General features: G+C 43.9%; 1 protein-coding gene across 11 annotated transcripts in view; it reads left to right on the top strand.

The window, feature by feature from the left end:
* Positions 1-19787, top strand: part of SMOC1 (SPARC related modular calcium binding 1) — a 131814-nt gene extending 112027 nt beyond the window's left edge. For 4 of the 11 annotated variants that reach the window (XM_064658309.1, XM_064658298.1, XM_064658308.1 and 1 more), the window contains 4 exons: positions 7356-7603; positions 14374-14388; positions 14581-14631; positions 16321-19787. In XM_064658309.1, the coding sequence (XP_064514379.1) occupies positions 7356-7603; positions 14374-14388; positions 14581-14631; positions 16321-16337 (331 nt within the window). In that variant the 3' untranslated portion in view covers positions 16338-19787. Of the gene's footprint in view, positions 1-7355; positions 7604-14309; positions 14389-14580; positions 14632-16320 lie in introns of all 11 variants that reach the window. The other 7 variants (XM_064658302.1, XM_064658305.1, XM_064658301.1 and 4 more) reach the window with 6 other exon arrangements.
* The last annotated feature ends 7877 nt before the right edge of the window (positions 19788-27664 follow it).

Here is a 27664-nt window from a genome sequence, read left to right as displayed (position 1 = left end):
AACTTTCACAGAAATGGTTGCAAAGCATTGGAACAGGCTGCCCAGGGGTGGTGGAGTCACCATCCCCAGAAGTGTTCAAAAAACCATGTGGATATGGAACTCAAAGACGTGGTTTCAGTCATGTCAGTTTTAATGTCTTAATGTAATTTTCCTTATTCATGAGGCAAGCTTCACTTTTGCAGTCTCTTCTCCATCTTCGCCATAATGATGGCAGAACAGGTTCTGTATTTAAATATGCACTGGTTCCCTCTGTAGCTTCCCTCTTTCTGCTCCTTAATAGAGCTCAGCTTTTTATTCTCCTGGGCCTTTTTTAGGTTTTGAACAAGTGCATCTAATTATCCAAGGCAAATTTTTGACATATCAGCAGCAAACCTTATGCTTGATACAGGGGGCAGACCAGGCAAACAGCAAGCTATACCCCCATGTCAACTGGGCCTATGTATTTTAATCAGAGAAGCCACATGTACGAGTTTTAGGGTAGGTGGGGGAGTATTCCTGTTTCTACGTGGCAGCAGGAAGATGATACAAACGTACAATATGCATCTTTATGCATCAGTGTTAAAATATAGGACCAAACGCAGAGAACAGCCTTTCCAAAGTGTCAAGGACTGAAAAAGCTTAACAGTGAGAGTCTTAAGGAGCTCAGCTTCCTCAGGGTATGAAGAGAAACAAAAAAAAAAGATTGAAAGATTTTTTTATAATCTGAGTATCTCCACAGGGACAAAGACTCTGCAGGCTCTTTAATCTATCAGGGAAGAACATGATTAACTGAATATAAACAAACTCATGATCAAAATTTCTTTAAAGTGAGGGCAAATCTAAGGCAGAATAAAGTCATGAGGGAGGTGACTAATTCCCTCTCTCTAAGGCTTTCATCTTAGGCCTGTTGTGTTTCAGAAAGACTTGCTTTAGTCAAACCCGAGTTATGGTCCTAAGAATAATTTGATTCACATTTTATGAGTATGATATACAGGAAATCAGATTAGATTACCCTGCTGCCTTCAGTCTGGATCTGGATATGTGAGTGAAAACTTCCTGTGTTTGCTGTCTTCAAGACTTTACCTATTTATAATGTAAAGCTGTCTGTGGCTTTGCAATTAATATTAGCTTTTTTATTTTTTGCAGGGATGGTGGGGAGGGAGTGAGGGCAGAGCATGAGGAGAAATTAGAGATCTGCTTTTAAAATACTACATAGAGCTGTGCTAAATTGCACCCAAAAACAATCTAGTAGCAGCAAAGTGAGGCAGTACCACTTGAATTCCTGCAGGCCATGTAAATAAAACCTGATAAGACTCTTTTTTTTTTCTAACTGGGCATGCTTAAAACAACCTTGTAATCCCTTATAGGTCTTGTCTTGTTTAAGAAAGTTCAAAGCTATTGACTTTAATTGAGTTACTCTTGCTTTGCAATAATGTAAATGAGATGAGAACTTCCCTTCCTCGTGGCCCAGGTTTATATTACAGCATAATAGCCACATAGACTTCATTTAGAGTTTTGAAACAGAAAATCTCTGGTAAAATTCATTCGTGATTTTAAGTTTATGTAATAATTCCAAGGCACATCTTGTTACTGTATGCTTTCAAAGTAATTAAGGGAGCACTTGTAGGAAATTGGTTTATTATCCAGTGTTTGGTATCCGTATTGAAAAGAAGCATTGTTGAAATTGTTCACATGTAAATAGCATATAATAGGAGCAGTACTTAAAAAATTTATACTTTGCTTTAGTACATTTTAGTCTATTTTCTAATTCTGATATGTTCATATTACACAGAGCCTAAACTAAACTAGATCAAAGGGAATCCCAGCTTGGGTTTCCCTGATCTGAGAAACTCTCATTGGTCCCTGCTGATTCAGAAATGAGTTTTAGTTGCCAAAATGTGTGCACTATGGCTTGATACATTATCAGCAAAAATATTACTGCCCTGTGGAATTTAGGGTAAAAGGGCAGCTTACAACAGCCACCCTTATTATGTAACACAGCAGCTATGTCCCTTCATTTAAAGTTGCCACTTGTTCCCCATGGAATACCCCCAAAACATACTTCAGAAAATGCCTGTGAGGTTCCCTTTTATGCTGTAGTTCAGCAGTTTGAAGCAGGCAAGCACAGCTAAGCACATCTCCAGGGCATTCTGAAGTCAATCCATGTTTTAATAAAGATTGACACTTTCAAACAGCACAGGGAAGTTAATGCTCAATTCATGTTGTGTTTCAATTGAAGTTGGATACCAACTTCTCTTTGTCCTCTTATTGAAATTCTAGCCTAATTAAAGATACAGGAGAGCTCATGTGAGAGGAGGGTCTTTGAGCTGTCGATGATGAGTGAAGGGAGGTTATTTTTTAACTTTCTAAATTATTTATCCCACAGTCTTCAGAAAAGTTGAGAATAATGTTTCATGTACAACTTAGCCAGAGGAGAGGAAGAAACTGTAATAGGGAGATAACTGAAGTTTTAACTGTAGAGGAATTATGCATTTCCCCTAATGAATTTGGACTGCCTAGTACCCTTTTGTTTAGTCTGAACACAGCTTAGTTTTTTGTTGGCTTCTTGATTCTTTGGCTACAGGAAAGGGAGAATAGGAAAACAAATACAGGATCCTTTTGCAATTCCATTAGAGTAATCCTCTTTGATTCAAACAGTGTTCCACCATTACAGCCTTTAACTTTAGAACAGGCAACTGCAAAGAACAACAAAAGGGGAGTAAGAAGTGGAAGCAGAGAAAGAACAATTATGGATTTTACCTCAATTTGTTAAACTTGTTGCTTTCCACTGCTCCCTGCTGGCACTTTGGTGGACATCATCAATGCAGTCATGGACCTTGACTGGCAGGGTCAGTCACTTTCCATCTTGCAAAATATTGTCAAATCATAGAAACTTACAACTTAAACTCCTGTAAACATCCTGACCACAAATGTGCCTTGTATATTAGGAATGAAAGCTGGACTTGATTTCTTTTTTTTTAACACTGTTGCATGTGCTAGCAGTTTCTTGTCCTTTGTTCTTTCATCCTGGAATGATGAAACCCTGTGGTCCGTAGTCTCTGCAGTCCATCTAGGTGATGTTAGGCTGGTCTTACTGCCCTTCCCTCCTTCTGCCTCAGCTGCTAATGTTGCTACATAAAGTTTGTGTTACAGAAGAATAAATTTTCTAAAAGTTTTCAAACAGGTGATCATCTGGTGGGTACTTCAGAGATTGCAGCCTTGCTTTCTGTCAAAGCAGTAGTTTGTATTAGGATTTTTTGTCACTGCAACAGTACTGTGGGTCCATGCAGCCTGTGCAGTGGGATGCAATGGGGCTGCAAGTGTTCAGGGAGCAAAGGATCACCTTTGGCAGGAATGGACTTCAATTTATGTGGTAAAATTTAGGCGGTCATATTACCCTTTGACAGCACAGTTCTATGGAGGATAATGTGATTGCACACCGTATTTATCTCCCCTTCTTCCCTGGTCCTTCCTGCTAGTTAACTCCTCCTTTCTTGCAAGGAGCCTCGAGAAAGCATTACAGATGGCATGCAAAGTGCATATTCAAGCTGCCTATTTGATATTTTAGCAGTCTTCTCTGATTCAGAATTCAGCACAGCTTACAAAAGTGTTATATCCATGTTTTTTCACAGCCTCTGTGTGTTCTGCCTGTATCCCAATTACACTAGATGATGTGAAGTATTCTGTTGAAGTGTGCCTCAGCTGGAAGATAGTGTTGTTAAAAGTCACAGTACCTTAACTCACATACCTCCAAGCATAAGCCACCTAAGAACTAAGTATTCTTCTGCTATGACAGAGCTCTTAGCACATTATACACAAGGAGGAGCAAAAGCCTACTTAGAGACAACTATATACTTGATGCTAATAAATTTGTAAGACAACTGAGAAAGCAGTTTTGCTGTCCTAGGCTGTTACTGACAGACCATGCTTCTCCTCACTGTTGGAATGTTGGTGGGCTTATGCTGCTAATTGAGCTAAACCTGCTGGATTGTGTACAAAAGCAGTCCAGCAGGTAACATTTGGAAAAGCAGCTTGCACAGAGCTCCTTGCTACCCTAGTACTCATTCTTTGGGGTTGATTGTTTTGCTACAGAGTGCTAAAGAGGAACAATTAGGAAAAAAAGTAAGTACAGCTGTAATGCAGTCAACCTAAGAAGACCATCTATATTTTGGTAATGTCTGCCTTTACTAGGTCTTACAAAGCTGCTACAGCACTGAAGTGAGGTACTGGAATTCAGTGGATTTTAGTGTGACTGGTGTTAAAGCAAGAGATGTTGGAAATTGAGAATGTACAAGGCAGCTTTGTTCTGTCTTGGTGTTTATGATTCCTTTATGGTCTGAATGAGTAGAGAGGCAGCCCAACAGATGAAGTTTGCATCTGAGAGCTGATTTATTTCTCTTGCAACAGTAAGGGGGGGGGGGCAAATAGAAGGAAATTCCCTTGGAATACTCTTGCCAAGTCTGTGCTTGCAGGGCAATTAGAGCCCCACATTTATTTCAGCTGACCCAGCAGGTATGGTTGGTGTCATGCATATTATCAAAGCTAGGTGGCCTAGCAGTGCTACAAAGTCGCATGAATTCATGTTTCATGGTGTTGCCTAAGTGCCTTGAATGAGCAGTTGTCAAAGTCAAAGTATGGTAACCTCAGCCTTCATTAATGTATCATATGATTTCATGAGCCAGGGAGGTATGGCTGAACTGAGATGATGTGGATGATGTGGAATTCCTGTGCCAGAATTCTGGATGATAATCAGAGAGAACAGGCAAACATCTTAGGAATTCCAGTCCTGCTAAGGCAGCTTACAGGAAGTGGTATAAACTCAGAAATGGCTGTATCTTCCTTCCTCCTAAAGTCACAGACGTTAAACTAATTCCCTTTAGATGTATTAGCATGCTGCAGCTTTCAGCATGAGCTCTCAGCATGTTTGTAACGGCAAAGATCGATTTATCATCACCTCATGAGTCAATGTATTTGTATTAACTTGTAGATTTCCCTGATTTTCTGTATGGAAGTGCTGAAGAGAGTTATGTTGCTTCTCTTGGTAACTCATAAGAGCTCTTCCTTGGTGTTCCTCATGAAAAGAGGCACTTTTAAGTCCTGCTTCTGAGTGTCTCTTCAGCAGGTAGTAAGAAGCTTGTGTTCCTATCTGTTGTCTTTCTGATGTTGGTTCTAAGATGCTCTGCTACTTTTTCCATTTCTGCTTCTCCAGTTGTGGACCTTCAGGAAACAAAGCGCAAGCCAAGGTGTGGACAAGGGGAATCTTACATGTAAAAGTTCATGTTTTATTCTTCTATCTCAGCAAAAGCAGAATATTGCTCCTGGCAATACAGAACTTCCTTGAGGCTGTTGGAAACATGCTAGTCTTCAAATGATAGCCAGCTCTTTTCCAAAAGGGAGAGAGGCCAATAGTTATGTTAATAAATGTCATAAAAACCAGGCAGAGGATGTGTTTCTGTTCTCTCCTGTCATCCTGGTCAACGTATACAGTTTTGAAAATCTGGGCACTCCTTTAACTTCCTGGGTAGATTTTTGTAATTTCTGCTTGTCCACAGGTGAATCTATGGGCTTGCCTGGTATTTTGGCTAGGAAAAAAAACCCAGACTTATTCCTAACCTGTTCTTTCTCCTGCACAGTGTTTATTCTGCTGTTCACTGACCAGCTTCTGTGACTGAGTGCCAGCCTGCCTCTCAGCTAAGAATTAAATGATAGAGATAGTTTCAAGGAAAACCTTGGGAAAATTGTTGTGCAGCTTATTTGCCTCTCCCTTCTGTGAGTGTTTACATGTTGTAAGGATTCATGGATCTCTGGATAGGGGCCATCTTTCTATATTCTAAGGTAATTTGTAAAAGCTATCAGAGAAAGTTAATGAGGATCTCTGTTCTCCATCTAAGTGCCAATTCTTGCTTTCTGCATGTTATAGATTCCTCATCGCTAATGATTTAATTTACCATGGTGGTGGTGGGGGGGGGATTACTTTTCAGGCTCTGTAGCTGTGTTTTAAAGGCAAAACTGGTCATACCAGAAAGTGAAAAGAATTTTCTCCCTTCTAGTTACCAACAAATAAATTTTTAGTGACCATTTAAATATAGATCCTACTAGTTTCTGAAACAAGGTTGGTGACAGTCTTAGAGTACATTTTATAAGGTGCTGGGGTTTGTATTTCCCCATCAGCTAGAATACTCCAAACTCACACAGAGAATCTGGCTGCCTGCAGCATGAAACTGTTCCTCTTTCCTTCCTGGGGAAGGAATTTAGGCAGCTGGGTATGTCTCCTGGAACAAGTCAGAGCAACCAGTGCCAGTGTACCATGTCTGACTACCTATCCACTAATTTCCATGCACTGAAATGCTTTATTCTTGGAAGCAAAAAGGCTTAAGTCTCAAGCCTCATTTCAGCATCTTTTCAGCTTTCTCTGTTGGCATGCTCATCATATGGAGAAAAGACAGGCTAGCTTAGAAAGAATTTCTTTCCTGGTTCTCAGTATGACTGAGGAAAAACCCCTTTCCTGCTGCTGCTGCAGAGCACTAGACACTGCTTAAATGGTATGACATAACGGTGCCTGTTCAGGATGGCTTGATGTTGAAAGTCAGTGTTCTCTATTTGTGCATCTATAGCTGTTGCTGTTCCTCCTCTTTTTCTTCTCTTCCTCTCTGATATTGTTGTTTTCCACAGAAATAAAATGAGTCAAACAGCATCAAGCTTGTAATATCACAATGAGTAAGAAGTGGAGCAAACTGAAGTTGCCAAATCTGTAGTGTTGCTTTTAATGGATTTGCGGTGTTTGTCTGCTGTGGAACTCTTATGTGTAAATCAGCCACGTGAAAAGCATTAAAAAGGCTGAAAATACAGCACAGGAGTACAGATACAGGGAGATGTTGTATCTTGCCAAGGACATTTCCAAATAACGAATGTCTCTTGCATTAAATTAATTTGTTCCCTTTCTGAAGTCTAGATGTCACTGTCACAAAAGCTATCATGACAGCTGACACTCATGGCTCTCCTGCTGGTAACTTGAATGGGAACCCAAGGGTCAGAAGGACCAAGGATATTGCTTCTTACCCTCTAAAGGGGATTGTTCCAGGATTAGACAGAGTTTCAGCAACTGGTGTGAGGAGAACCAGAGCTACTGAGGGTATCAGAGTCCAAGATTCTCTTGGCATCACTTGTTAATGCTAAAGGACACTTTCAGAAAAAGTTTATCTGTCTCAATAGAGCCCAGCTAAAAGGAGGAGGTTGGAAGACCTGTGTTTTTTGCCTTCTTTAAATATGGCATAACACTTGCCTGATTTGATGAGCAGCTCTTGCTCCTCAGCATATGCTTGACAGTGTTGGTGAGAGCACCCATTTTTCGGGGGCCTGTGCTTCCTCTGTTCCAGGTTCTCTGAGCCAGACCCCAGCCACACACTAGAGGAGCGAGTGGTACACTGGTATTTCAGCCAGCTGGACAACAACAGCAGTGATGATATCAACAAGCGGGAGCTAAAGCCTTTCAAACGTTATGTAAAGAAGAAAGCCAAGCCCAAGAAATGTGCCCGGCGTTTCACTGACTACTGTGATCTCAACAAGGACAAGTCGATCTCGCTTCAGGAACTGAAAGGGTGTTTGGGAGTCCGTAAGGAAGGAGGTGAGTGCCTTTTCTTCCCCATTGCATGACAATAAAAACTGACACGGAGTTATGATAAACTCAGGAATCTCTTTTCTCCCAGCTGTTTCAAAAGCACCACAGTTTGTGTGAGAAAATGACTGGGATTAATACCTTGCCATGCAAATGTAGTTCGTTATTTGTGTTATGGCTCCATCTTATATCCCTTATCACAGACCTTTGTGCTAAGACTATACAGAAACAGGGCAACAGATGAGCCTTGACAAGAACTCTGCTTTGTACTGTAGAAGTCCTTGGAAACTGTAGTTCAGATCAGATCAAGACCCTTCTGAGTAATACCCTGCTAACAGTATTGGGTTGTCTCAGCCATGAAGGTTGGATGATGTATGAGTCAGCACAGACCCAGCCTTCTCTGGAGACCCTGTTGACTAACAGATATAATACTTACTTTCATTGCTAAATTCAGCATGCAGGAAAGGGATGATGGGGAGAGAACAACTTAGAAAGAAAGCACAGGGATATACTGTTTCCCTTTTTCAGAGTTAAATTGTACTTCAAGATTGGGGGAGAAATAAGGCATGTGAATAATCTATTTTCCTTTCTGTTTAGTGCCTGAGCAATCAACCCACCCTCCTGCCTTTTCTTGCCTTTTCATCTTCACCTCATCATCTGTTGGGACCTGAACCAAATGGGTATTTTTGGAAATTTTATGAATTGAAACTGTTCAACCCAAATTCAATAATTATCAGTCATTCTTGACTGTGGGCAGACTTGCTTGGCAGGAGAAGGCAAACAGGGAGATTCCAGGGGACTAATATCCTGTGCAGGTGTTTCGTCTGTGCAGACAGCTCTTGTTATAACTGTCATGCTAGTTGGGAAGGTGGGTAGCTTTCTTTGTCCCATCTTAACATTTCCTTAGGTCTTTCCTCAGGTTTAGAGCACAAGTGGGAAGGGAGTCAGTACATTTGGGTGTTGGGAAGTTGCATTTTCTAGGTGCTTTATAAACATCTTAGTTACCATAATAGGCATGTTGCATTACTTGTCAGCTGTAAGAAGCATTCAGCTTCCGTAGCCCAGTGCAAGTTTTTTTATAGTCATCAGTACCTTACTGAGGAATGACATACCAAAATAGCAATCCTTAATTTTATTACCTTCCCAATAAGATGGATATGCCAAATGAGTTTTATTGCTATTTGGCCTGGAATAAGACTCTGGAATCTGCTGCCTTGGCCAACTGACTGTTCAAAATTTAGTTTATGGAAGGGGAAAAAATCAAATGTAGAGAAGAAAGAAAATGTGAAACTTTGAGCCCATATTAGGGGGAAAGAAAGCAGAGAGACATTGTGAGTGCCGAATTGTCCAACTGTTTGTTGGCAACGCAGCTTTGACCTTTCATGTTTTCTTCTGTTGTATGAGGACAGGACTGGTCAAAAACGGGCTCTGATCTTATTTTGTCATACAGCTCCACATACCTTCTACAGGCTTGATAAGCCTTGAGGATCAAAGATAAATGGGTAAGTTAAAGGACGATGAGGACTAAAAAGCAGTGGAGGGGGCAGTGCAGGGAGCAGGTACTACTGTGTAGGAAAGAACTGAGGGAAATGCTCTAGAGGTTCAGTAAGCATGTTTGTGATGGATCTTTTTTAAGAAATCATGAAGTTTTCTATGCTTTCCATTCATAAGAACTTCTAAATTTAGAAACAGTTGGCATCTTTGACATGGTCTCCCACAAATCCTTCTCTCTAAATTGGAGAGAAGTGGATTTGATGGGTGGACTGTTTGGTGGATAAGGAGTTGGTTGGATGGTCACATCCAGAGGGTAGTGGTCAATGGGTCAGAGTCTGATGGGCATCAGTGACCAGTGGTGTTGCTCAAGGGTCTGTATTGGGACCAGTGTTATTTAATATCTTCATTAGTGACACAGACAAAGGGATCAAGTGCACCCTCAGCAGATTTGCAGACAACACCAAGATGAGTGGTGTGGTTGACACACCTAAGAACAGGATGGCATCAAGAAGTGGGCCCATGGGAATCTCACAAGGTTTAATAAGACCAAGTGCAAGGTGCTGCACCTGGGTCAGGGCAACCCCCAGTATCAGTACAGGCTGGGAGATGAACAGATGGAGAGCAGCCCTGTCGAGAAGGACTTGGGAGTGCTGGTGGATGTGAGGCTGGACATGAGCTGTCAGTGTGCACTTGCAGCCCAGAAAGCCGATCATGTCCTGGGCTGCATCAAAAGCAGCGTGGCCAGCAGGGTGACGGAGGGAATTCTGCTCTTCCACTCTGCTCTGGTGAGACTCCACCTGGAATACTGCATCCAGGTTTGGAGTCTCCAGGACAAGAAGGACGCAGACCTGTTGGAGCGAGCCCAGAGGAGGGCCACAATGTTGATTAGAGGGATGGAGCACCACTCTTACAAGGAAAGGGTGAGAGAATTGGGATTGTTCAGTCTGGAAAAGTGAAGGCTTTGGGGTGACCTAATTGCATCCCTCTCATACCTGAAGGGAGCCTACAACAAAGAGGGAGAGGAATTTTTTACAAGAGCATTTAGTGACAGAACAAGGGGAAATGGCTTGAAACTGAAAGAGAGTACATTTAGATTAGGAATGAGGAAAAAATTCCTTACTGTGAGAGTGGTGAGGCACTGGAACAGGTTGCACAGAGAAGTGGTGGGTGCTCTGTCCCTGGAGGCCAGGTTGGATGGAGCTCTGAGCAACCTGGTCTAGTGAAAGGGTTCCCTGCCCACCCTTCCAACCCAAACCATTCTATGATTCTACGATCTTACCCCTTCTCTAACTTTCCCTTATCCTGATCATGGGTGAATGTAGTCAATCAACTAGTCCATGTATTTGCTGTTTGTTTCTTTCTCTGTACCATGGCCTCCAAAGATCTGCTGGGGCTGAGGTCATTGTAGGTTCAAGCCAAGAGCTAGTTGGGAACCTTTTTGATGATGTACTTTCAGTTGTAAACTGCCATCAGATGAAACCAAAACTTTTCATGGAAATGTTTTTGTTTTAACAAAAGCTTTGTTTGAAAGGTTTTTCTGGTCTGGATTGGATGAGGAAGGGTTGGAAGGAGGCAAGGAAAGTCATAATTTCCCCTTGATATACATCATTACAAATGAACTTAGCTCAGATGTTCCAAATTGTGGTTGGGTATTCAGTAGCATAAGGAATTAAGTGGGTCATCATTCCAGGTGAGTATGCCTCCTGCTTGGCAAATTGAGCACTTATAATGATTTTGAAAATAAAACATAATACAAATTTTGTAGCATTTGGGATGCTGAGGAATAGAGATATTAAGTGTTATGCATTTTTGTCAGTGTTTCGCCATTTTTTTGTGGCCAATTCCATCCAAATATGGAAATAGTGTTGCTTAAAGGAAGCATAGGGCATAGATAAATCACTACTTTTATATGCCTCTCAGGGACTAAAGAGTCTAAATAAATAAGATTTATGTGTGAGGATTCAGCTGGGGTATTCATAAGGACAAACCTGAATCTGAGCTCTTTCCAGCTTAGGATCAAATCTGTGCGAGGTGCGTAGTTCTCTCTCTCTTCCCTTCTTCAACAGGTTCTTAATACCTGTGGTAACTTAATATGTGGGTACTGCCAGCCAGTGGTTCTTCAATGAGGAAAGTAGTTGTCCAGTCTGTCAGAAACCCTTCCTATTCCATCCTTATGGTGATCTAGAAAGCTGCTGGAAAATCTGCTAGGTCTGGTTGCCACTTTGCACAGCTCTTGTCCCTCTGTTTAAACCTGACTTGTTTCTGTCAAGGGCCATTTGCATGGAAAAATGCCATTTCTGAATCTCAGAATGGAGCAGCCATATAGAGTCAGCCTTTGAGGATCTGCAGAAGCCTGCAAATAGTTTCTTAAACTGGGGCAGAACAGGCAGGGAGGGCTTTTAGCTTGGAGTATGCCAGAAACAGTCTTTACCATCATTAGATCTAGGATTGTCTGTTTGAGGAATTGTGGAAGGAAAACAGACTGTTAAAAGTTAGCATTCCTCAGTGCAGTCTGCACAGCCTGAGTTAAGGGAGGAACCATCTGTGATCAAAGAACAAATTTAGCTCTCTGCATTAGTCGAAAGGCAGGGTCCTTGAGAGGAGATAGACACACACTGCAAAGCTTTGCTGGAAAGTTACTGGACCCGAGATAAATTGGAGTCCAGTCATGTTGGAGAGGAGAGCTGTATATCTGAGTAAGGCTTATGCTAGTTGTGCTGGCTGCAAAATGCTGGAGTTGAGTTTTGCCTCTGTATTCTTCCAAATTCAGAAGAACAAGTCAGCATTTTGTGCCTGCCTAAAGAGGAGCTAAGGGAATAGGCAGGGAAGAAATATCCCTCTGCCAGCTGATGGGAAGTTCCCTTCTGCCAGCTCAGATCCCGTGATTGCTTTGCTGTCCAAGAGCTTGTCAGATGGTAGGTGTTGGGCGTGCTTCACAGGCCATGAGGACTTCTGAGGTGGAACCCAGCCACCAAGACTGCAGTCCAGAAACAGGATCTAAATATCTTCATTAAAAGTGTGTGTGTGTAATTAAACAGCATGTCACTTTCTACTGGATCTGAGGAAATATTACAGAAAGAAGGAAAAGTAACAGACAATCTGAACAGCAGATTTCATTCAATGATGCTTGGGACCTTTCTTACTGGTATCTTCAGAAGTAATTGATTCTCTGTATGCTTGGGAGGCTGGGACTGATGTCACTCTATATCACTACTGTGCAAGCAGCTGTGTGAGAGAAGGTAGGAAAGAGCAGTCACCTGGGAAATGCCTCTGGACCAATGATGGTAGAAAACAACAGTCTGAGCAGCCATGAGAAAACTATAACCACGTAATGACTGAATTAAAAAGGAAATTTAAAGTGCATCTAGTTACAATTAGATTAGAATGCAAAGGAGCTCTACTGGTTCAGTGCCTGGTTTTATTTTTCTTGTTTGGATATCCCCCTTTGGAGCTTTGTAGTGGTGCTGTAGTTTGCCTTTAATATTGACAAAAGTTAGTGATGAATCAGGACATGAGTAATGTATTGAGAATACAAAGCTGGTGGTGGCAAGATTCTCTCCCCAAAAGGTGAGAGATTTGCTTAGTAAGTCTGAGGAATCATTTCTTCATGTAAAAAGCTGCTGGAGTTTCCTTGGAGCTTTTTCTTTTGAAAGACACCTGGCCTAAACCAGTGTGGCTAGAATTGTTACTCAAAACAGTGTACTTGTGAGGCTGAGCAAACACTCTCCATTATGAAACTTGCCGAGTGATGGGATGTTACCTTGTAATGCCCAACGTCTTCCCAAGTATCTATTAGTAACCCACTGTCGCCACCTGCCGTATTCCTTCCTCTCTTTTCTGCTCTGTGCAGCGTTGTTGTGGCAGGGTTTTGCCTTCCGTAGGTATACATAGCTGACCTGGCTTTATGTGGCAGGCAGTTGGCTGAAGGCGATGCTCTCTGAGTGCCTCAGTGTGGCTTCCCCATGGAGGTGCATGAGGCCATGCTCCACTCCGAGGGATCCTCCTGCCTTCTGCACACACCGACCTGGAGCTCCCCGCCTCTTTCCAAAGATAGTGCTCATTCACCTCTTTCTGAAGTCAGGTAGTTCTCGTTCCCAGCACCATGCTGTAGGCTTACCTGCTCTGGGTGCTAAAGGGGGGTGAGGGTTCTTTGGGATGCCCTCTGGCTTACCCAGGCTGCTGGGCGGGATGGCGATGCGTGGCCTGGTAGCGCCTTCCAGGGCCCTGGCGGCAGCCTGTAAAGGGCCCGGCTTGCAGTTGCCATCCCCAGCCTGTGAGTGCTGGTCAGCCCGGGATGAGCCTCTGCCCCGGCAGTGGAACCTCTGGTGTTTTACGTGCGCGTGGGCGCCTGGGCACAGGTATCATCGAGTTGCGGTTCCGCTGGTCATGCCAGGGCAGGTGGCTGGTACCAGGCTGGTGTTCAGAGGCCTTCGAATAACTTAGTGTGCTTACACAGTTTCTCGTATTAATGCTCTCTAAAGCCAAGAGGCTGTGCTTTGTGACCCGTTTCAATCTTGGCCGGCACCAGCTTTCTCTCCCCCTCTCTTGTCCTTCCCAGCAGCTCTGTTCCATCCTGTAGCCCAGCCTCCCCACCCTCGGGGCTTCCCCCACCTCACCCCACTCTCTGAGCTTCTGCCCATCTCGTCTCTCCACAGAGCAAAGTGTGCTGTGGCTGCTGGCATGCAGAGTACTTGATGTACAGAGCAAGTTGTGCAGTCAACTCATGTGCATGCACAAATCAAAGTCTTCGGCTGGGCAGAGTGGAGGGTGGCAATAGGCTTACTGCTGCTGGCTGGGAGCTGGAGTTCCCATTTTCAGCTAATCCCTCTCTGAAATCAGACCAAGCAGCTAGGAGGAAATGTGACGTGCTTTTGAGACCTCCTGTAATCCCTGAGCTCTCTGTACCCAACACATGGTAGGAACAGGTTTATTGTTGAGGTAAGAGGCCCTTGCCATGAGCTCCAGCTGGTGTAGGGTGCGTGTGCCTGTTATAACACAATCACAGTTCTGCCTTTCTGCCAGTTATGAGTTCAGGTCTTTGATTTTAGGCACCTGTTTGATTGTTTGGTTCAAGTGAAAGATTTAATAAACTTGGGCTATCTGTATTGCCTGCACCTTCACTCTTTCTGGCTGCCCTCTTTCTACATGACATTATTTTGCTTGCTTGGGGAAACCTCATGACAATACTTGTATCCTTCCTTTCTTCTTTCTCCCTCCACAGTTCAGTTTAACTTTGTAATTGTTGTTTCTTGCCCCACCAAACCTCTGGATTTCATGACATTCAGCTACTACAACACCAGGTATTTAACATCTGTCATCTCAAGCATATTAGTCAAACTCTTGCATGTGAATCTTAAGAGTGTTGGCAGGACTTGCTGTGAGCATGCTCAGAGGGGCTCCTTTGAACCTGCCCTCTGGCAACAGACAACAAGGAGCCCCCTTTGTCATGCCACAGCATTTATTGCCTTTAATGTGGTTCTTGGATTTTACAGGTAGCCTGAGCAGTTTGCCCAATGGAAAAAGACAAGGCCTTAACCCTTTCAGTGAGTATCTTGTCAAAATGGTTCCTTTTTTTCTGTGATACCCATGTATTTCAGAATTAATTTTCCCCTGCTCTCCCATGTTCACAAACAGCAATATAGAAACAGATGGAAACCAAAGTTGTTCGTAAGAGGTGTGAATATACCAAAATGCAGCTCCACTGCATCATCTCCAAGTCCAGCTCTGTGTCTTTAGCTGGAGCAGACAGTACATTGCTGAAGAATTAGATAGGATACAGCAGCTATGGGATGAATACTCTCCTCTTCTATTCTCCCTTCTAGCAAGCAATAATTTAGATGATTTGTTGTGTTTACATTATATTACTCCATGGACAAGTTTCCATGAAGACACTATGCTCTTCATGGTGCAGATCTGCTTTCTTCTGTATTTTCTGGCAGCGAATTGCACCCTTTTATCAGGCATGAACAACATTATTTGCTTTGCTTTTAGACTTGCTGCCTCATGGTTTCATTGTGTGCTTCTCATTTTGGACTGTAAGAAGCAGCGAGCAGTTCTCCCCTGCCTACTCCCCCACTTGTTCTATAGCCATCCAACATATATCTGGTTAGGCTCCTTTTTGTGTTGAAAAGACCTAGGCTATGTATTTGCTTAAGGACAGAAGTCTTCCCATACCTCTTGCTGTCCTCCTTACCTTTCTGAGGACCGTATGTGGTCCTGGTTGAGATGGGCTGAATGGAGAACTGAAGATAAAGATCGACTAAACCTTATACACTGATGTAGTGATGTTTCTTGGTGTGTCCTCAGTTCTGAGCATGTATCTGATTTTTGTCTGCCGCTCAAAGCTGAACAGAGGCATTCAAGCAAGTGCGTACTGTGGCTTCAGACTCTTTCCTAGTCACTCAGAGCGCTCAGTGTAGGACAAGTCATCCCCACTCACACTCTGCGTTGCATTTATGGACATTGAAGATCATCTACTGTTATTATGAGCTGCTCACTGAGCGCTGCAATTGCTGTTTGCAGAGCTGTGCAGTCAATTTCAAATATGACTATCTGGAGTAATTTTGCATTTGACAGTATTTGCCCCCTGTGGCAGGGCATGTTCCCAGTGAGGCCTTTTTTCCCAGTGATGTAACCCTTCTAATTTCTGAAAATCAAGTCCATACTTTTGCTTTCTCTATAGTGTGTTTTCACCTGTAATTAATCCACAGAGCTCTTGCTCTGATCCTGTAAGAGCTTTGATTCTTTAAGAATCTTTGATGAGGGACTTAACAAAAGCTTTCTGAAGAAAGGCCTCCTTCGAGACCTGCTTGTCTTCTAGGGGAGGAGACAGCTGGCTGTGGCTGTTGAGGGAGATGGTGGCAGGGCAGCCTGGCAGCAGTGGACTTCTGCATCAGCTGTGGCAGGCAGAAGAGCAGAGGGAGACCAGGCGTTTCCCTAGCTGCATGCCCATTTCCAAGGAGGGGGAGGAAAGTGGTGGTTTATGTTTAAAAATATGGCAGTCCTTAAGGCTCTGTGTGAATCATTCAGTGTTTTTTTCAGCAAGGCTGTCTCATTAGCCCCTAGTTGTTTTCAGCCTCACAGCTTACTCTGGGATCTCAGCCTTCTGGGGCCATGGCTTCAGCAGAGACTATTCTGTCAGGTGTCTTTTCATTTTAATTTGCCTTTTTTCCTCACTTGTCCTGTTTCTGTTCTGTTTGTCTTTTTCCTCCTTGCCCACCCCACTGTTTCAGTAGGTCGCCTGGTGTAGCAGCAGAAGACAGGAAGGGAAGGCAGGAGCTGACCCAAAGGAAGGAAAGATCCAGTGACAGACGGACAGACACCTTGCTGCTTGTGAGCAAGCATGCAGCATCAGCAACATCCACCGTAGCAGAAGTGGCATCCAGAATTTTTGCACTTTTTAATAATTGGTTTGGGTTTGGTTTTAATTGCTTTTCAATGCCATAATCTAATACTTTGGAGAGTGGAGAGAAGCAGGATCATGACTTTTTAAAATTGGAACAGCTACTGATGATGTAAAATTGAGTTCACTGGGACTCAAAGACTTTTATATACTGTATATAAATATATATGTAAATTGTACAGTTGTCTTGTACAGGGTTGGAGTCACTGTTCTATTCCTCCCTTTGCTTTTGAAGGCTGTTACGGCTAGAGAGACAGTTTGCCTTTACTGGATTACAGTAATGCATTTATTTCTGCCACCAAACCATCATTCAGTGGCAAACCTTAACACCCCCATGCGGAAAGGAGCCAGTGTATCAGCATGACTTGTTCTTGCAGATGTGCACACAGTGTACCAGATACCAAATGCTTCTTGAGAGCATCTGAACCCCCTTTCTTACTGTAAAGCCTGTGCAACTCACAGGGCTTTTGAGAGCACAGATTTCATATAAGTATTGGTGCACTGCAAAGCTGCTTAAAGTAGGGATAGAAAAGGGTTGTATTAAGGACATATAAAAGTAGTTTCTGCACCTGTTGCAAGTTGGACAGAAATGAATTACAATTGCATTGCTATCCAGGCTCAGATGATATACTTAGGAAAGATGTGCCATGCCTCTGGAATCTAATGCTGTAGGAATGATGTGGGAGCTGTAGGTCTAGCAGAGTCATTGGAAGGAAGCTGTACATCTTCCTCTCTGATGAAGTGTTCATCTATATGTCATACAAGAATAAAAATACTAAGAATCCTGCTAAAAGCAGCATTAGCCTGCCTGTTGCTTGCCTGAAGAGCAGAGAACATAGCTGTCAATGCAGAAAGACACAATCATGCTGCTGGTCCCCAAGTGTCTGCTTTACTTATGTTTCAACACTACAGCTTGGGCTGTGCTCACTGGTCTGTCAGAAATGACTATTCTTGTCCTTGATGATTGTGAATCCAAGCTTCCCTCCTGCACAGTGCTGTGCCTGCCTAGCTTAGAGTATCCACTCTTCCTAATTTGCTGTTACCAGTGTTACCTGTGTTAGATGACACTGGAGTTTGATGAACAATAACAGTGAAGGCTTGGAGTTGAAGAGTCTGGTGTTCTTGGAGGCCACAGGGGCTTTTTCAACAACGAGAAGTTTTACCAAAGTTGTTTCTTTTGCAGGGGCACCCATATCAGCAGTCCTAGGTTTGGGCAGAGTGTGATGGGACAGTGTTTTGCTTTATGTATTTCCAACCACTGGCAGCACTCACCTGTTCTGAGCAGCCTCCCACTTCAGACCTGGTGACCCTTATGCCACTTGTCTCTGTTAGAAGAAACTGTAGTCAGAGATGATGATATGCCATGCTAATGAGATCACACCAACAATTGCTTGCAACAGCACTGGGTTACTGTAGAGACTGGAGTCATTCTTTGAGTCTATATCCCTGTTGCTTTGGTAAAAGATGTTACAACAAAGCATCTTCAATCTGTGTCATGTCATCATGAGAATAGTATTAGATAAATCCATTACAAAAAAAAGTGTCCTGATGCAGTAAGTTAGTGATTGTTGGCAAAATGGAAAGTTACAAAAAAAAAAAAAAAGCCAAAAATAGTTCTGTAAGTAACTGTTTAAGTGTAGTAATAACTTCTGGGAAGTAGATTGGAGCTAATTAAAACATGTAGCTTGGTTGAAAACACCTCTGGTAATCTCTGAAATATACATCACACCACCATAATATAAAGATGTCATCTCTCTAGCAAGAGCAGATCCTGCTGCTGGATATTCATGGTTTCTCACATACAATGTATGTGCTTTTCTGGTCTGCAAGCTCCCACCTTCTTGATTGCTTCTTCCCTTTTTTTTTTTTCTTCCTTTTTTTTTAAATGCCCAGGGCATATCTTTTGTGTGTTGAAATAATTTGGTTTAGTGTATAGTTAGAAATGTCCTTGTCACACTCACTAATTCTATAGTAGGAGTAAAGAATGAATCCAATGTATAAAAAAACCCTCTCCTTTTAAATATGCTAGTTTTAGGAATTTAAAGATCTGGCTGCTGGGTTGATTGGTGTTTGGTGGTTTGGGTTTTTGGGGTCTTTTGGGGGGGTGGGGTTTTTTTTTGTTTGTTTGTGTGTTTGTTTTTTAATGTATAGTTGCATCAGCAGAAGCAACCAATTGGATGCCTATAGGAGTTTTGTCAGCCAGGCACTGGGGCTGGGCAATGCCCCACAGGATTGTGGGGGGACTACAGAGCTGCTAAAACTCACTGCATCTTTTCTTCTGGAAATGTAAATAAATCACCCAACCAAGACTCCTACCTGTCACATAAATTCTGCTGACTTCCTTTTTCTCATCCTTGTGTCCTTCCCCTCCAAGAAGCCTGCATTCACATAAAGTTTGCAATTAAAATTGGGTCAGTTCTTCAAGGAAGCCAGACAAAGGGGTGGCTGTTGATTAGCTTTGGCATTAGTGGGTGTTCATGTTGCTATGCTAGAGCTGACTTTATGGATGGATTGGGGACTAAGCATTATATTGCTCCCCTTTTACAAGAAAAGTCCAAGTCCCTGCATCCTGATTTGTGTGGGTCTCTGAGCAGCTTCTGGTAATACTTGTACACTGCCATGGAAGACCCAAAAAGCATGATTGTGTAATGTCCAAGTAGATGTTAGGTTACTTGTTCTGGTTTTGTGTTGGAGGATCATGCAGACAGTACTGGTCTTGATTAATACAACCCATGCTATAAGCTGTCCAAACACTGTACTCATCAGAAGATCTTCAGCTGCCTGCTTCCCCTGTTGCTTTCATTGCCAAAAAGCTGGCCAGTCCATGTGGCTGCCAGGCCAAATGTGTCCTTATCTGGTGGTGGTAAGCATTCTTCTGCTCTGCCTTGCATCAGTAGCATTTTACTGAAGCTGGGACATGGGGAGTGTCAGTATTGTGTCTGGAAGTAGACACTGTGCATGTGTCTCCTCATCTGTCAAGTCTTCCTGGGCCTCTCCAACTCTACTTTGAATGACAGTTGAAAACAGCAGAGAAGAGAACCAGGACCCCACAGTGCAAGTCATCTGTTCCTCCTGCCAAAAGAAAAAAAATCTTTCCTTTTTTGCTGATCCTCCAAGGGCATAGTATGTTGGAGGAAACTGCATTATGGTGGGATTCATATGTGTGAAGGCACTGCTTTCCATGGCTTGAGTTTATATTGACTTACCCTACCCCAGCACATTTTTGCCTATGGCATCATTTGTTAAACTGAAAGGCATCTGTTTGGTTTTGGTTTTGTAATAAAATAGATAACTTTTGCTCCAGTGTCTTGTGGTGGTTTCTTGTTTAATCTTGATTTCCAGAACTTCTCTCTTCTACATAATATTCTGTTACCCCTGCAGTGCTTAGGAGAGGGAAGGAGACTTTCCTCTTTGCAGAATCAAGTGTCAATCTATGGTTGGGTTCTGCAGTCTGTGATGTTTCTCTCTTGTGTGTAAGCCTTCGGGCTGAATTAAAACATGCTCCAGAGTGTGCCTCTGTGTTTGATGACAGCTGTCTGATCTATGCAGGCTGCTTAGAAAGACTGTGAAGCTTCAGCAGGAGTGTAGAGGTGATTGGAGAAAGTGGGACCCACAGCCAGGTGGGATCTTGTAGCACCATCTCCCCAAACCCAGTGCAGCAGTCAGGCCCTGCACCTTACATGTCCTTGCACCTCCCTTTCACGAGAGCCTTCATACTTTACTCTTGCAGGTCATCCCTCACTATATGGGAGCCTGAAATAGCTGTTGTCCATAACCTTGTAATCCTCAGAGATGACAAGTAACAAGCCGCACTAGAATCCTGTGTTATTATAAAACATGCTTTTTCCTAGGCCACAAGGAAGTGGCATTCATCAGAGGCTGCAGCACCCAGCCCATGACAGAGGCGGCCACACACTGTTTGCTTCAAGTGCATTTGACCAGCTTTCTCATCACGTCTCTGTCTTTTCACTTGTTTACATGTAGCTCTCTTGCGATGAATAAGGAGACAACTCATTTATTGCACATCAAGAGGGAGGCAAGTGCAATCCCAAAGAAGGTTTTCTACTTGTATGGTAGTCAACAGGCTGGATTGTTTGCAGATGGTCAGAGAGAGCCCTGACAAGATTCTTGTCTTTAGATGCAAGGTCAATGATAAAAGAAGAAAATGCAGGGATGAGTGACACCCAGTGTGTATCTGTCAAGAATAAACTGACAAACCAAGCTACTTTCCTTGTATTACCAAGATAGCAAGTTTTTGGGCTAAGGGAAGAGCAGAAGTTGTCATCTCTGGAGTTCTGCAAGACTTAATTAAAAATAGGAAAAGGGTATTTTAAAAAACAAAAGACCAGTTCTTTGGCCATGCTTCCTGTTTCTGGGGTCAATATAAGGTAGTCTGAGAGGCCTTCACCCTTCCCTGGCAGTGCAGTCATTCTGTAAGCAAGTCAAAAGGGCTATAAAGGGCTTGCTTCTGCCTCTGCTTCCAACAGTGATATGGCCAGAAGACTTTTCTTCCTCCTTCCTCTGCCTCCTTTCTCCTTATCTTTGACATAAGTAACAAAATCCACATGCAGAACATTGACCTTCTGACTTAGCAGGCAGCCCTTACAAGCCATTTCAAGCAAAATAACCTGGCAACTGTTCAAAAGCTGTTATTAAATTGGACAGCAGGATCTGCAGAAGTGATGCTCCTTAGTTTGGAAAACACCTTGAAAACAAAGTGAGTTAAGAAATGCTACTTCAGGAACTAAGAGTATAACAGCAAGGGTTTTGTATGGAGTGTTTGCCAGAAAACCTGATACTGACTACTAGGGGAAGCAATTATGCTTTCTGTCCTTCTCTATCTGAGAGCCTGCTCACTGATTTTAATGGTGGCTTTTGTTTTTCAAAGGAGCCTTGCCTGCGCACACCAGGCAGTGTCTAGCTTTCATTCAGAAAGCACCACCAGCTCTGTGCTGTGTGTTTTATCACAAACCTATGCCCCATCTCCTGCAAAAGCGTAAATGAACATTTATTCCACATTATGTTTTCTTTCAGCACATTGGGACTGGACTGAGGGTCTTCTGGCTCTCAGCCAAGGCAGAGGACCTGAGGCCCTGCTGTGTACTTCGCCAGCCTTCACCCCCAGACCAGGCAGTGGTGATGGGTGGCTCTCTGCTCCCTGCCTGGGCTAGACCTGCACTGTGCTGCAGGCAGAGAGGTGCACAGGGCGTACATTGAATGATGAGGGAGGCAGCAGGTTGTGGCTCCTGGAGACTGAAGTTTCCACACCTTCCCTTGTCTCTAGTGCCAGCAGGAATAGCTCAGGTTTCCTGCATACAACTCACGATTAGGTGGCCCTAGTTTGGAGTTCAGAGTAGCAACATCTGGGAGTCTGAAGTACAGATGAATTCAGCTCACCTTACTAAAATAGAGAAATTCAGTCCCAGTACAAGGCAGATCCTTAACTCATTGCTTTTTGGTATGTGAACAAAGGACTCACTTTGGTAAAACACGTTCTTCTGTAGCACTTCCGAGCTGTGCTTCAAGCACTTAAAAACTGCAGAGTTTGAATGTCCAGTATCCCATTACACAGTTCAGCTCTGGCCTTGCACAGCACAAAGTGTCACTGCTATCTCCTTCAGTCATGATTTTGGCAGGGACCATGGAAGTGATCCCTGCTGATTTCACCATGTCAGAAAAGAGTTGACACAGCATTTGGCTGAAGAGAGGGAGCTATTTCTGAAGTGACTTGGATGTTCCCACTATGAACTGGCACATTGCGTCAGACAAAGCTGTATGAAGGTGACTGAAGCTGTATTTGTTCACCTGCAGCCCAACATGAATGTGAATTTTTGCATCCCTTGAGCTGTTACAATTGTTTCAAGTGTTCAAATGTCTGCTGCAAGCTTTTTCTCCTCAAAACGCACTTGAATACCAGACCTTTGTAAAATGAGTTAATCTAAAGTATTTAGACTCCAAAAAACCAAGATACCAAATATAAGTGAATTCAGAAAACTGGTGTCCAGGATCTGTGAAGAGATTCCTAAAGTATAAAACAGATCTGGGGACTGACAAAAGAACTGGGGTCAAAGTCCCAGTAAGAAACTATCCTGCTCCAAGGGAAATGAAGGGAGCATAAGTAGAGACCAATAAAGGGGATCAAGAGCTCTTCAACAGTCTGAAGCATGAGAAGGGAAAATATGAAATGTGGGATGAATGTTGGAGCATTTCAGACTTCATGTGAGCTGCCAGGGGATTTAAGGATGGCATGGCAACATCACCTAGCTGAAGAAACACCTAGAGAATTACAGACCTGATATCTGTATGTGAAAACTTAAAAGAGCAAGCTACTGACCAGTTATTCTTCAGTACCCTACATATATTTATAAGTTTGTAAATAAATGGCAGGAATGGGCTTGTTGAGGTTTCACTGAGGACAAATCGTTTCAAACTAATTTGATTCCATTCTTTGACAGGATAACTAGCCTTGTGGCTAGGGGGGTCAGCACTAGATGTGATATGTCTTGACTTTGGAAAGGCTTCTGGCACTGTCCCAGAAGACATTCGTGTAAGCAAGCTGAGGAAACGCAACCTCTTTAGATTCACAATACGTTGAGTGCAGTGTCAAAGTCAGAGAGCCCTCTGGGGAAATCTTTCCAGTGATTGTCCAGCATCCAAGCCTATTCGGTATTTTCAGCAGCAGCTTTTGGAAATTGTTTTGCTAAAAATTTTCCTGGTGATATCCAACTTAGGAGGTGAGGTTTTGGGGGGCTTAGGGAGTGTCTGTCAGCACCTATGGAGGGTAGGACCAGAATGCTTGATAGGTTGAAGAAATAATCCAAGTCAACTGGATGAGTTTCAGCAGAGGCATGGGGTGATCTGCCATAAGGCAGCTGTCTGAATGCACAAACACAAAGCAAGACCCACCAGGCAGCAATTCTGTAGAAATGACTTCTCAGAAGCTGGAAAAGGAGAAAGTAGAGAACCTTAAGGGCAATGCCACGTACAAAATCTTCTTACCGTAAGGATAGCAATGAGTTGTTTTTATGCCCTAGTCAATAAAACAAGAAAAAAAAATTAAGAGTGCTAACCCCCCCTCACACACCACATTTGGGTTTGCTGCTAGTTTCTATGAAGATGCTCCAGAAGAAGAGGAGGGAATCAAATCTCTTTTGGTAGCTTTTATAAGACCTTTTAAGACCTTTTTAAGACCTTTTAAGACTTTTTAAAGTGTTAATAGAGACACTCAGGTGCTCTGTACAATATGCCTTAGTGCCAAGGATTTGCCACAGGAACTTTCTGAGAGCCTCTGAAACTTTTGAGATTTTTCCCCCCCTTCCCCCAGGTTGTACATTTATAACCTCTATCTTACACCCTAAAAAAAAAAAATCTTTGAAACGGGTGTGAAATCTAGGTGAATTGAAGAAATAAATCATTTGAACAAAGTACTTCCTAGGCCTGTGGGGATTTTTATTGCATTCTTGAAACTGGGCCATGCCCAGCAATGAGTAGTAGGTGGGTCATGAGTTTTCCTTTAGGCACAGCTCCCACTCAGCTTGCCATGTACATGGCAATAGCAATGGTACAGTCTGGAACATGGGTGAATGCTTACATTTAGATGCAGTGGGAACATCTGCTGAGCTCATCCACCTCACATCATGCCTGTAGGCTTCATGTCTGAGCTCAAATTACCACCCCAGGCCACATGCGGGGAAGTGCTGGGTTTTCAAATGCTATGTGGGAAAGGGGCCAAGGGTTTCTGCTGCTGGCAGGGATGCCCTGTGGGTTTAGGGGGCTGGTCTGCCCCTGCCATCCACATGCCTCTGGGCAAAACACAGACCCCCTGGGTGAAGGGAAGGCAGGGAGGAGAGGTAAATCTACTCATGGTGGTAATTATCTACATATTTTAAATGACTCATTTAGATACCAGAGGTACTTAATCCCCTCCTGCTATAGAAGCAGGTTGGGAGCGCTATCTTCTCTGCTGGGCTCTAAGTAGCACTGGCACACATAACTCTGTTATTAGCAAGCTGGCTGCGCCTGGCACATGGACATGGATGACAACGATCATTAAAAACATTTTTTTTCCATGTAATACTACAAAGGTTATTCTTGGTGACAAGTGCTTTCCAGTTTGTGGCCAGGGCTGAGCAACTGCTGTTCCCATTTGTGCAGGCTGGGTCCTACATCAAGGTCAGGTTTGCAACAGCTTCCTGGCAGAATTAACAAAAAAAAAGTTTTTGTCTTTTTTTTTTTTTTCCCTCAGGGGAAAAAAAGCAATTCCAGGTGAATGATACGAGGAATGACCTGCTGCCACTTAATGCCAAATGTGAGTGAGACTGGATTGAAATTTCCTGGCTTTGAATGGTGCCATATTCAAGCATGACAAGATCTCCTTGATGCCTTTCTGTTACCATCTAGATCTGTATCTATGTCCTATTGTGCTATGGAGAGGTGGATGAGGTGAACTGTAGGTGAACAAAACTTTTGTTACCTATAGTTTATCTCAGCAGTGTCCAGTGACAGTACAACAACAGTACTGGGTGTCCTCCAAAATGTTTTTCCAAAGCAAAGAGCTACACTGGTGGAGACATGCAGGTAGGCATCATCCCACCACAGCAGTGGGCCAGGGCAGCTGAAACCTAAAGTGGCACGTGCAGCTGATGGGGGCTTCTCCTTGCAGATGGTGCTGTGAGGAGACATCGTGTTGCTACTTAGGGATGGAGGGTAGTGGAGAGGTTCTCCTATGCCAGAGGATAAGTGACTTACAAACTAGTCCAGCAGCCCCAGCCATGGATTCAGAAGAAATGTGTATCATAGAATACTTTTGTGTTCTGTCTAAGCTTGTCATGAATAGTCCTGATGACACCAACACCATGGTAATTGACAGAAAGGTGACAAAGCCCAGTGCAAGAGCTGCAATTGTCTCCTTCCTAGATTAAAACCTTTGCTCAATGTCTTTAACAAACACTTCTGTGTTTCTCACTGTACCTGTACCACAGTTGATTCCTGATGCCTGCACACTCCTCTTACTCAGCCCAGCTTGCTCTGGGATGGCCCCTTTTGGTCCTGGATCTAAGCCTCAGAACCTGTGGGGACCAGGATGCTTCTGCGTGGCAGTGGCAGCAAGCCAGCCCCAAAGGATCACCGTCCCCCATGCGCCCTCCCAGTCCCTTCACTAGAGTCAAAGTCAATGTACCTTTCCCAGAGCCAGAGCTGGAGCTCGTGTGCTTCCCCCTGCATCAGAAGCAGGTGTGATCACCGTGGGCAGGAGCCAGCCAACAGGGCAAGAGGTGGGAAGTGATCTCACAGGCCTGTGGAGGGGCATGGGAGCATGCAGGACCCAGTAGGGCAGTGGTCTCTTTGTGGCTTTGCCAAGATCTGGCTGCCCCAAGGAAGCAATGTGCAGCACAGCCTTCCCACAGCTGCTCTACTAGGGCAACCCTTCCTACAGCATGGGTACCCACCCAGGAGTTCTCCCACCCCACCTGGACATTCTGCATTGCACTGTGAGGTGCCCAAAACCCAGTCTCCCCTGGAGCCCCATAAGTGGACCCCATGCTGGCAGGCAAGATGGGAAACTGGGGTTATGGGCTGCATCAGCTGCCCCTTTGCTGCAGAGGGCATGTGGGAACAGTTCTAGCTCAAGGCCTGCTGTGAAGGGCACTTTGGGGGTCAAGCACCCAAATTCAAGTGAAAAAAACAGTCAGATGCTGGGTGAGGAGGCAGCATGGTACTGACCAAAACTGGGATGCAATTCGTGGACAGTTTGAGGGGGACAGGTGAGTGACTCCTCTTTGCAATACTCTTCTTTACCCAAAGGCTGATTTTTGACTGGCACCCATGCAGTGCAATATCACCCGGATAGCAAAACCTGTGAAATGCTGGAGGTGCCCCCATGGCAACAGTGGTGGGAAGGCAGCCATTGGTACCACTGGCCCCACACCATGCATGACCCTTAGACTATGTCCCCATACAATGTTAAGAGACCGAAAGGTAAGATCTGCAGCCCAAAGCACACAGGCTGCTGGGAGAGGCCAGCAGCTGCTATTGCAGGCTGCCATGGGAAGCTGATGGGAGAAACAAAGGGGAAGGATCAGCGACAACAAAACCAGCAGCAAAACCACCTCTCTGCCAGCAAGCCAGGGGCAAGTGCTGCAGGGTCCTCCCAGCAGTACAGAACTGGAGGGCTGGGAATCAGGGGGCAAAACCAGCTAGAGCCATTGCAACCAAGTCCAGGCACCTGCCCCAAGGAAAACAGAAGCAAGCAGATAACTAAACCCAAAACAAAACATAAAAGCTCCAGGAAAAAAAAATCCCCAAAGGCACCAAACCTGTTGGTTTTTTTCAGCTTGCGTATTTTTAATGAAGTAAAAAATAAAAATGAAAGAAAGAAACATGCCACAGAGGTTGTCAGCCTGGTGCAGATCACCCTTGTGCATGGAGGGCATCAGGGCCCCCATGCAGCTGGCCCTCATGGTAGCCAGTCCTATCTCCCACCCCCTCCCTGCAGTCAGCTGGAGAAGGAAGTGGATGAAAAGCACATGATGCATACACACAAGCAACAGAAGAACAGCACAACAGCGCTCCAGGCCGGGCTTTATCCAGGAATGGGTATGCTGGCATGGGTAAAATAAAAGCTCAACATACTCAACATACTCTATATGTCCAAATTAAAAACAGCAACGGTAACAATCTCCCCTTGAGAGCTGCAATTTAAATCCCCCCCGAAAGCGTTTGGGGGCTTTTGTAATGTTTCTTTCAGTGTCTCATGTGTGAGCTCTGGGGTCCCCATCTGATGGGCAGCATGGCAGTGGCAGCAGCTGCTCTTGTTGGCACTACTGGAGGCCAGAAGAACCAGCAAGCTCAGTGGGAGCCTGGCCTCGGGGTTTCTTGCCCATCTTTTTCAAGCCCTTCACCACAGGTATGGAGAAGGGAGGATAAGGAGGCAGGATGTCAGATGCTTGTTAGCTTCAAACCCAGCAGTTTTCACCCATGGTGGGCTCCCATTGGCAAAGCTCCTGCTGCTCCTCTGAGAAGAAACCCTCTTCTCTGCCTCACATGTATACACATTTAAATAGAGATATAGATATCTGATAAACATTTTGTATGAAAATAAATACTTCATCTGGGTGTTAAGAACCATCATCACCTCCACCTAGTCACATTCTATGTTACATCTCTTTTTGTCCATG

Source organism: Pseudopipra pipra, chromosome 6 (genome assembly GCF_036250125.1).
Source record: "Pseudopipra pipra isolate bDixPip1 chromosome 6, bDixPip1.hap1, whole genome shotgun sequence".
Classification (NCBI taxonomy): Eukaryota; Metazoa; Chordata; class Aves; order Passeriformes; family Pipridae; genus Pseudopipra; species Pseudopipra pipra.
Note: the sequence above shows the minus strand (reverse complement) of the source record. Positions and strands in the feature narration are given on the sequence as shown.